This window comes from Perna viridis, chromosome 12 (genome assembly GCF_037379345.1).
Source record: "Perna viridis isolate PV_CMFRI_1.1 ecotype Kerala chromosome 12, ASM3737934v1, whole genome shotgun sequence".
NCBI classification, from domain to species: Eukaryota; Metazoa; Mollusca; class Bivalvia; order Mytilida; family Mytilidae; genus Perna; species Perna viridis.
In genome coordinates, this window is record NC_142456.1 from 5,271,075 (window position 1) to 5,282,642 (window position 11,568).

An 11,568-nucleotide genomic window follows, 5' to 3' on the forward strand; every position below is an offset into this window, starting at 1 on the left:
CATGATCGTCATGATACAGGAAGGTTTATAATGTGTTTGCAATGGTTACGCTAATCACTTTTATATGTATTTTTGCATTTAATATACACGGCCTTATAAGAAGTTGGTATAAAAATAACACATTTGCGTGATACGATTGTTTACAAGATAGACTTGTAAATTGATGATGATACCAAAACCACGTTCTTCTTCGAGACATACATGTATAAAGTCTGGAAGAATACCCAAGCCAAGTGCACAAGTTTTATGGTAACCTCTTCCCCTCAATTACATTTTAAATCCGGGTTGGTCATAATCTATTAATAATGTTTTGTATTGTGTTTGTCGTTTGTAGTTTATGTCTACGTTGTATGTATTCTAAACAAAAGACGTAGTTATATTTTACCATAATGGACCAACTTTTTCTTTACTCATTCATTTAAACAAATATAATGGTTTATAACATTGGATAGTGTGTTTCTCTGTCGCTGTACTACAATACATCTTTAATGATTTTTTTTTAACCAATTGCATATGAACGCTTGTAATTGTGTTCCATTTGCTTTACACTAGTGTTGATGGTGCAACAGCACTTAAAGGTTGGGTTATAAGATAGCAAAAGCGGCAATATATTGTAAACAGCTGTTGTAATCCAGTTTCAATTTATGTCAGCATCTAAGCATCTACCATGATTTGGAAAATTTGGAAAATTTGTTTTCATTATATGTTCCATTAATGTTTATTGCATCTTCTGATTTTCCTTTTTTTATTCAAAAAGAATAAACACATATTCCGTACGAAAATTATACTATACTGTTTCTTTTTTGTCTCTGTCAGCACATTCTATTTATTCAGATAATAACTTTACTACTAATGATAAGTGGAATATCCATGGTTCGAAAAGAAAACACTGTTTAACGAAAAAACTAAGTACATGTGCGCTCAATTCAAGGTAAGGGCTACAACATGTAATACATTTAAAAACTAATTGTGAATACAAAGAAAGATAGAGAGAGGGGTAGGTTTAAGAGTTGTACTAGCAGTTGTAGAAACTTGATATTTTGATTATTTCCTAATTAATTAATTAATTTCAGAGAGGAAGAATTAAATCAACATATTGATGTAAGGTCTGTTTGTGCAATTATCTTTGATGACGAATGCGTTTGTACGAATAATAGGTAGAAAGTGAAATTGTTTCACAGATAAAGAGAAGCTGTCAAGATTCCCACAATATTATGTATTTGCCATAGGCAATTTAAGAAATTGCGACTTGATAATGTTCAGTACCTCTCAAAATATTTAAAAAAAGAAATAAGTTCGGGTGAGGCAAGCTGTGATGGGGGTTGTACTTAAATTACCAAAACGGCTGAGCGTTGTACCGTTAAGAATAATATCATTTTCTAATTTCACACTCGTGATAACATCAATAATTAACGTTGCATCTTAGCGTGGGTCAAAAGATTATGAGATATTGGCAGTATGGCATTCACGACATTAAAACAATACAAGCATTTGCCTACGTAGATAAATGAAAAGTCATCATTAGATGTCATCAACTTTACATCAGGCCATTAGGGATTACCACACTCTCATAAGAGGCTTTCCATCAATACTCCTGGATTATTGTACAAATCACCGTTGTTGTTGGGGGAGGATTCAGTGATTGATAACGTCTACGTTCGTTGCTATTTTGATCTTCGCAATGACGCTATAATTTTCAAAGGTTTTGAAATAAGTGTTGTTATTGATACTAAATAGTGTTAGATTTAGGATAGTTAAGATAATTGGTGTTGAAATTGATTTCGAAAAGATGATGTTGTATAAGTAATATTGTTGCCAATCAGAAATTGAATAAGTTTAGTCTTATCATCTGAATGACTAGATGTACCCAGCGTTATTAGATACTTCAGTTTTTCTGAAATTTAAATTAGCAGAGAATGATATCATATTACTTGACTAAAGTAAACAGGTTTGTACAAAGTTAATCGTTGTTAATTGTTTCTCAATATTTTAAATCAACTTAAATTAATTGAGTGTAATTATGAAGGAGTAATCAAGGGATCCAAGGTTATAGCGGTAATCATAGAGTAATCAAGGGAACCAAGGTTATAGCGGTAATCAAAGACTGTAATCCAAGGACAAAGACCAGACGTGGAAAACAGACATACACAACAAAGAACATGAAGTAACTAAAATCATACATACAAAGTAACAAAAGCATGAATGAGCAACTCGGACTCCACTAAAAACTGGGAGCACGGACCAGGTGCGCCGGTAGGGAAACGTCTTCTGCTTTTCTAGAAACACCCACAGAATTGCTCATAAAAGGTCAAGTCCGGGGTAGACAAACGAGGAAAGGAAAACTATGACCCGTTGAATAAATCAGTTTTCATGGTGCAGATGAAGATTGTGAAAGAAGTTGTCTGATGTATAAAAAACACAGTATTTACTGTTAACCCTTAAGGTATCGGTTACAGTGAGGTTGAGGCAAAACTGTCGTGTTGTTTTTTTTTATTATTTGTTTTTGTTTTGTTTTTGTTTTTGTTTTGATTTGTTTTATTTTTTGCGTTTGTTTGTTTTTTCTCTTTTGTTCTTGTTTTTGTTTCTTTTGTTTGTAATAAAGCTGGAACATTTTCAAATTCTCTTTTTTTCCACTTTTAATTTTTGCATCTAAGATCAATAGAATATCAGTAAAAGCCGTTATGCAACTCATTTGATACTTTTACTTCTCCTGTTGATCGTTCTATTCGAGCCTACAACAATAACATCTAACAAACATTAAATGAAGATGTAAGATTTAGAAATTAGTTTGAACTGAATCAAAGGTTAATTTGCAACCGGATCAAGCTAAATCTCTCGTTAATCATATATCAATTATAATCATTAATAAGGGTCTTTCTACTGCAGATCGAATAATCATGTGGGAAAACGATAAACTACAATTCAAAAGGGGCATTTTAAAAGTGAAACTCACAATGATACACCGATATAAAAGCCTACTTACATCCAGACAGGATATATTAGCTGAATGTTTCTAATACAGACGTATCAAATTGCGTAAGGTATTTCCTCATTTTTTAAAAAAGATCTGTAACCATTCCGAATTGAGAAAGCGTCGCATGGTCATTTGATAACGTAAAATTCGGGAATATATTACGTTACCTTCAAGAAAAGAAGAATTTGTATCAAAACTGAGTGAATAAAAAGGCTGGCTGTTTCTGCCAGTATTAAAAGATGAATTACTTGTCGTACTTCGCTTATGACAATTTTTTATTCAGAAATAAAAAAATTCGCATGACACGGCTGACTAATTATTTCGTCCAGTTTTAGATATTTGAGGTGAATGAACCTACAATAAAACTTCACAATATATGTATATATGATTTCAATGATACTTGTAGTCGTTTCTGAGGTTTCTGATCACAGCCGTTATTAAGTACATATACTTTAAAATCTAGACATTATATTCTGATTAAAAAAATAAAAATGCTACACTAACTTAGAATGTCTTAAAATAGCGCAGAAATATGTGGACGATTTACAAATATCATGAAAATGTTTAAATGATAAATTCTCTATTGTTGTTGATCAAAGCAAAAAGAAAGATGTCATAAATGCTTTGTACGGTGAAATCCTATAACGACTGGCGTGAAAATTGTTGAAAAGCAATTTTAAGCCGAATTAAATTCCTTTTTCATCCTCCGTGAAACGTATTCCGATTATTTTAGCTGACTAGGAAAAGGCGGTTATTACTTAGTAACGTAAATGAGGTAGTAATGAGTTTGAACTTTAGGTGATTAGCATAATGAATAAACAATATTTTGCAATTTTAGGTACAGTACGTTCTATAAATTGCTTGGTCTTTCATAGGGTAAGGTACTAGTGGGATGACCAGTATTATAATAACTGAATTAGTCAGATTGCAGCCTTTATTCATAGAAAAAAAAACAATTTAGGTATTGTGGAAGCATTAGATTTTATTCACAGAATTATTTTGACTTTCCAATAACCATAAAAAATACCTCCACAAAACATGATTTTTTTTTCTTAGAAAGCGTTTTGATGTACATGATCGTGTCTAAGTCGTTAAATTCGGTATTAGTGACAATAATTGTCACGAATCATTTGTATTAGATAGTATCATCGTCGACTTCAATAGCAGATATAAAACTTGAGTTCCTCAATTTCATTCCAGGTTTGTTTCTTATCATTGCGTGTCTAACGGCTGCTAATTTTATTACAATTAACTTTAAAAGTATCGATTTCTGCGTTAAAATGATTATGAAGGTTAAACAGAAGAGAACACGCTATACGTTGACATTTAGGATGTATTTTATTTAGATCTACCATTAAAATAAAATTGTCCAAAGAATTTGCAAATAGTGTAAGTCAATCATACATACTGTTAATCAACTCATTTTCACGAGCATTTTACCCCACTTATTTCGCGGGCAAGAAAAACTAAGCTAGTTCGTCGCAAATAAGTCCATTTATTATATTCGCAGTGGAGCAAGTGTCAGTCGCATTGACATCTCGAAAAGCAAGCACGAGTATCCGTGAAGGTCAGCCGGTTTTCAGTAGGTCGTTTAATTTCAGTTTGTCGGAGCAAGCACGTTGCAAGATTGTTCAAGTTCTTATCGATTCATCAATTATGTCGACCTCTAACATTTAAATTAAAAAACGAATTGTAATTGTCTATGAGACGGTGTATTTCTAAGATAGATACTAGACAAAACTTCAATTCCGACTATTTGGCCATTTTTCATTGACATGTTAAATGTAGCCAATGTCATATGTAATTAATTGATCTGAATTATGTATTTATGCAAATTTTACAGACAAGTAATCGAAGAAGATGAAGGTTCTCACGTCTACTTAATGTGAAAATATTGGATTGTAATTAGTATTGTGAAAATGAATTATATTTGGAAATCACATCAACAGAAAAAAACAAACAACACTTTGAAGTTTTAAATCACTGTTTATACGTCCATTACATCTCCCTTTATACAATTCTATCTTGATCCATGATATGCATTAAATACACATATAATGCCAATGATATAACTATTATTTTTTTATTAAAATAAGAGGAAACAATACATTCTATCTCATTGGTATCGGTAACTGCAAGATTAAAATATAATTCTTGTTATAATGTTTTTTTGTATCTTGTCATTCTAAATACAATTTAATTTTGTAACGTTTAAAAGTGCATATCGCTGTGTTCCGGTTTGCACTATAACTTGTATGTCATTATTGCAAGATAATTGTACAAAATAGTAGTTTAAATACACTGTTTGATGACAGTGACACTGGTTTTAGATAATTGGCCGCAAGCAGTAGCGATTAACTAGATTGTTAGGCTATTAATTGCAAAAAAAAAAAAAAATTAAAAAGGACACGATAAATAACAGTACATTAAATATTGTTCAAAAGTAAAATTTTCTTCGACATAACGTACATAGTAATCGAGGTTCGAATGAAAATCCAATCCATGAATATAATCCAAAAATAAAGACTAGACAGGGAAAACAGACACACGCAACAATGAACAAGAATAATCAAAACACAAAGAAACAAAAGTATATGAACAAATAGAACTCCGCATAAGAGCGTGAACCAGGAGTAAGCGTTCTCTCTTTTTTTCCCTAAAAACACCCGTCGAGTTACTCTTTTGAACTTTTTGATGTGATATTAAATTCGTCAAACGCGTTGTCTTGATGCGTTACTCCACATTCTATTTCTTTCTCTATTTCCAGACAGAACCTAATGCCCAACTATAATTGAATTTGCGAGAGACAAATCTGTTTTTATTGAAAATACATTAATTCTAGAGAAATTCTATTATGTAACATAAGTTCTAATATATCGTTCCTACTCTCTCATGCCTCTGTCTCAGCTAAATTTTATGATTTATTTTTCAGGAATCTGATTCGTTATTGGCTGGCAAGCTAGTGTCATCACAACTGTAAAATCTATAGAAGAAAAATCGAAGTAAGCGAAAGATGCCTTAACGATTACGCCATAGGACTTTATGATTGTGGTCAGGAATACCCTATACAACAAGTGAAAATTAATTACCAATAGATGATAATTTGTAATATTGAGTCCTTATAGAGTGGTCTGAATTCAGTCAGTTCCGTAAATACTTGAAAATGACAACACTGTTAGTGACAAATCTTGCCACCTTTAGAAAGGTATATCAATTGTTATCAATGGTCTCTCAGTAAAGGTAAGACATTTTATATTAGAAATATAATATTCAATCAATATAAAATGTTTTTTTTTCTTGTGGAATAACTTATGAACTTCTAATTTTGATTGTTTTTCATATGGGTTTTGCTGTTTTGTCGTTGCTACGAATTTGCGCTTTTTTGCGTTGTTTTTGCGCCTCAAATTTTATCTTAGGATTGATATCAAGTCGGACTTTGTTACAATTGACATTTCCATTAGTACAAACTGATATGATGCAAAATTTCATGAGGAAAAAAGGCAGTCGTGTATTACTTATTTCAATAATATCAAAATGAGTATTGTCTGCATTAATTTACAAGAATGTAATTTAAATTGTATTTTCCCACAATCAGTTCGTTAACTTATTTTTATTTGTTAAACACCATTAAGATCTGCATAATCCTCAATAATTTGTTTGTTTGTTTTTTGTGTTTTTGTGTGTGTGTTTGTTTGTTTGTTTGTTTGTTTTTTTTTGGGGGGGTGCATTTGTTTACTTAGTACAAGTTCGATGATATACTTTTGAAATAGACGATTCTTGAAATGCACCTTATATTACAAAGCACATCCAAACTATTGTTTTTTGTTGTTTTTGATACTAAGTTCAATGTTTATTTCTACTCCTTTCGATATATAGAAATTCTTTATTTTTGCATATGCTTCGTTTCATTTTTATAACTAGAATCAGTTTAGCTTGTCATTAATGGCAGAGTGTGCTGAGCTGAACATTATTGGCATCAACTCAGTTTTATTTGGTGTTCGAAATATTGTATACCTTTGCTTTTCATCACTTCATCAACAAATACAGTTGTTATTGTTGCCATCAAGGTATTCTTAAACACTTCAATAAGAATTTTAAAAGCATCATAGTAATGTTTAGTTTCATATAAATATAATCTCCTTCAGGTCAACTGCTGAAGTAACTTCCTCTATTCAATATAGAATCAATTCAATTCAGAATATTATAGATGTTTAAACTATCAGTTGCACGGTGGTTATCATCACATGTGTTTAGAATATGTAATTTATATCTAGAACAATAATTCGAAGGTCAATTTACGGAACCAGGAGTACTTGGGAGGTTGGAAAATTTTGTTAATTCCGTGTGTTTAGAGGATACAAACAATATCATGTGAAACTCCTCCCTTTTTAAGATGTCATTTCCAAATCTCTGTACCTGAGATCGATGAATATTTGAAATGTTCTTTCTTTTTAGTGATACAGGTATTTTTATTAAATGTCTCAAAGCCCATTTAAACTCATTTTTGATGCTTTGATATCTTTGAGTTCATATATGTGTGTGTGTGTGTGTGTGTGTGTGTGTGTGTGTGTGTGTGTTAGTAAAAGCGATCCCTGACATACAAAACTGTTGCATTTAGGAATAACTTATGGAAAAGGATTTTAAAAAAAAAAGAGAACAAACATTGTAAATTTAACCTTTAAACATATATGATATGGTTTATAGTCATTTTGAGAATAATCTCAAATTATGCAATATCACTTTTCTGAATCATACATCACAGACAACTAATGCTACATTGACTCTGATCAATAATAAAAAAATTAAAATTTATTATGGTAGGATTGAGAAATATAACGGTAATTATTCAGATTACGCTGTTTCGTGAATTCAACAAGAGTCCCAGTAATCGGGTGAAAAATTCATTGTTTCTTTTCATCTAAATTATTATCTTAACACAAATTCAAAACGGTATATGTTACGAAATGTATGAAAAATCACCAAATATATGGGATTTTATTGGGCTACAAATAACTGCAACATCATCTTTTTTTTAAATCATGTTGTATACTACTACATAGAGAATTAAGTTTTGATCTAAGAAGTTCTTAGGATTTTGTAAAACTAAAGATCTGATTAATGCCACTTCTTGTATATCAAGTAGCATAATACTTTTGGTAGCCATTTTGTATAGTTGCTAAGAAGTCGAAAGAGATTTGTTGTTTCGCAGTATGAACACTCATGAAGTTGAGATATTAAGTATAAAAAAGGGGAGATCTCAAACTTTGTCTTTCGTGAACAAAAAACAAAGGAAGATAACATCAATTTCTGATTATCTATTATGTCGTTCTTCGAAAGCGCTAAAACAGTATACATTTTATTGCTGTATGTAGTTAAATTCCCAGTTTCCTTATGAAACAACTTATTGACTTTTAAACAATGTTATTTGGTGCCTTGTTTTCATGGACAACAACATATTTGTAGAGTAATTTATAGCTATAGCAATTTTTACAACGTCAGGACCTAGCGAAGTGATCTTCATGTTGTACTCAATAGACTTTAAAAAAAAACATGATTTGTTTTTGAATCGACGTTCACTCTACATGTAGTTTAGATTTTTTTTTTTTTTTTTTGGTGCATGGAACTTTGCCAGTTTTCTAACTGAGGCGATACGTGACATCAAAAAGAATAACTAAGCAGATAATCAACGCTTGACGAGAAATTTACTGCTTTCATCATAAACTTCAATCAATGAAGTTATTCGTAATAACGTGCCTCCTTAGATGACTTATTTTTTGGCCTAACCCCTAAAGCAATAAACATTTATAAAAATTAGAAAAAAAAATTATTTGTTTTATTCCAAGTATTTTTGAATTCATTCTACATTTTCCTAATGTTTTATTGCCTGAACTTCTGAAAATGCCATAAAAGAAGGAGTTTAACGAATTATACGACAAAATTGACATCTCTATAACTACACTCTTCTCACATTAACAGTTAAAAAGCTATAGAATTATCAGGATCACTAGTAGCGTAGAAATGAATTTTCAATATTATATCCTAAAAGGTAAGTTAAAAATTGCGATTTGTTGTTCTGAATAATGAAAACCTGAAAACATATTGCAAACTAAGAGAAAATTAACTTCAATATATCATCCAGAAAAACAAGACATTTTTTTTCTTAGTGTGCATGCACTTATCTTACAGGAACTGAGACTAACCGACTAAGATAAAAGTTGGAAGAGACTTTCTTATTTTCATCATACGAAATCAAATCGAAATATCTCTTGGTCTCATAAGCTGTTTCGTCTTTTATCACTCGACATAAAAATACATCAAGAAATTTGATTACAGTTTTACCTAAGAATCATGTATGATAAAAGCCATGTTTTTTTTCAACTTACTTAATATTGTAAAATTGTGTATATACATCAGTTAGATGCATGTCTCATTAATGATTTGAGAACATTTAGAAGTATGTGTAGTAATGAAGGTTGAGAAGTCGAAACAAATAAAAATAGTTGTATAACTATACATAGTGAAATCTCGTGTGAAAAATTATTTTTTTCAGTTATACTTTACTGTTGTGACTATTTTGTATATATTCTTAACCTTGAAAATACAGCCCATTTTTATATTTTGTTATAAATGAGACTTCTGAAATATTTAACATGTAGTTTGTCTTTCTGATCATTTTCTTTTTTTTTCTTAATTTTCACGATTCTTATGCAAGTCAGTACTTTAACGTCGACAAGGTTAAGAATATTATAACTTTAAGAATGTTTTCTCAATGTCTTAGGAAGACTTTGTAAAGGAATGTTTCCTCTTATCCTTTACATTAAAAATAGGATTTAATTGCCTGAAACCAAAAATGCTCAAGCACCAAGTTCAGTGTCCTTTCTTTGTGAATAATAATGCTATATGCACTTGATTCTATTCAATTTGTGATGAAATTGGATGCAGGTGGTGATTTTGTTTGAAATAATTCTTTAAGCAACAACACATTCAGCGCATATGTTCACTAACTTTTTTGTATTATTATCTTTTGCAGTGATGTAGAATGTATTTCGTTAGGACCAATCCCGTGACAGATTTGATGTATTTGTGCCCAATCGTTTGCTATAATTAGAATGGAAGAAAATACTAGTTTTTCACACATAGACGAAATTGTGTTCAACAGAACGCTGGATCATCATAACGTTTCATGTAGCAATAGAATGTGTTTACTCGAAAACCGGAAGTCTTTCACAAGCGGAAGTAATTACGGAGTGAACGTTGGAATTAGTACCGCAGTAAAAACAGTAATTCCGTCTGCAAATATTGGAATAGGATGCGTTTTATTTTTTATAATTACAATTACTATAGTTGGGAACGTCGTTGTACTAATAGCTGTGATATCGAACAAAAAATTACGAACAGTTTCTAACATGTTTATTTTGTCGTTAAGTCTGACTGACTTGTTTGTTGGAACCGTTGTGATGATTCCTGCTGCCATGAACGAAATTTTCGGTGAATGGATCTTACACCATGCATTCTGTTCAATTTGGGTTTCATTTGATGTAATGCTTACTAGTGCATCCGTCTTAAATGTCTGTTTAATAAGTATTGATCGGTATGTCTCGATCATGACTCCGCTCCGATATAAAACAATTATAACACACCGCCGAGCCCTATATATGTTACTGGCTGCCTGGGGAATAGCAATTTTCTCTTCCTTCGTTCCAATCGAAAATGGACTTCACAATCCGTCTCTTTTAACCCTGGAGAATTTGACATTAATTAGTGATAGACCACAGTGCATTTTCGTGGTCAGTTTACCGTACGCATTCGCCGCATCAACGATAACTATATTAATACCAATCATAATAGCATTAGTCCTGTATTACAGAGTTTCCAAAGAGGCAAAAAGACAGGCTCTATTTGTTGGGACATTGATGGTAACCACGAACGTTTTATTAGGTAAAAACATGACATCAAAAACGATACGGGAGCCATTTACCCACAAAGCAACAGTGACATTAGGAATTATAGTTGTAGCTTACGTTCTTACGTGGGCGCCATTTTTCGTGACGAATATTACTGAAGCCATTTGTGAGTGTGTTCCAGGAAAGGTTTTTATTTCCTTCGTGTGGCTTGGATATTGTAATAGTTTCATTAATCCAATTATTTATCCTTTATTTATGAGAGATTTTAGAAAGGTTTACGTTCGTTTCATACGGCGCTGTTGTCCATATGTAAAAGCAATTAAGTATTTTCAGGACAGCCCAAAACTCTGCAAACAGTATCCGTTACATAGATAGCTGTTTTATTTATTCTTTTGTTACATTGTTATTCATAACTACTAAACTTGTTATGTTTTCATTAATTTTCTTGCCTACTTTTAGAAGCCAGTTTGGTCTTTTACATTAATTTTTGGCAAAAGTTCATGAAATGAAAAAGTCATCATACTATAATATGACAAAAATGTTTGCATTTATATCATTTTCAATATGACTTTGATTACATTATTACCAAAGCATTAAGGTCAATGAAATAAGTTGCTACCAGTGACAAACTACCGCCAACGGAAATGGAAACAGTGCACACTGAAAAGAACTATGTCATACGATTTACAC

At 31.4% G+C, this 11,568-nt stretch overlaps 1 protein-coding gene across 4 annotated transcripts in view; it reads left to right on the forward strand.

Moving 5' to 3' along the window:
• The window catches only part of LOC148600957 (5-hydroxytryptamine receptor 6-like), a 55,981-nt gene extending 44,663 nt beyond the window's left edge, over nucleotides 1-11,318 (forward strand). For 2 of the 4 annotated variants that reach the window (XM_088556199.1, XM_088556200.1), the window contains exons 2-3: nucleotides 5,907-5,976; nucleotides 10,005-11,318. In XM_088556199.1, the coding sequence (XP_088412325.1) occupies nucleotides 10,084-11,253 (1,170 nt within the window). In that variant the 5' untranslated portion in view covers nucleotides 5,907-5,976; nucleotides 10,005-10,083 and the 3' untranslated portion in view covers nucleotides 11,254-11,318. Of the gene's footprint in view, nucleotides 1-5,906; nucleotides 6,215-10,004 lie in introns of all 4 variants that reach the window. The other 2 variants (XM_088556197.1, XM_088556198.1) reach the window with 1 other exon arrangement.
• Nucleotides 11,319-11,568: the final 250 nt, after the last annotated feature.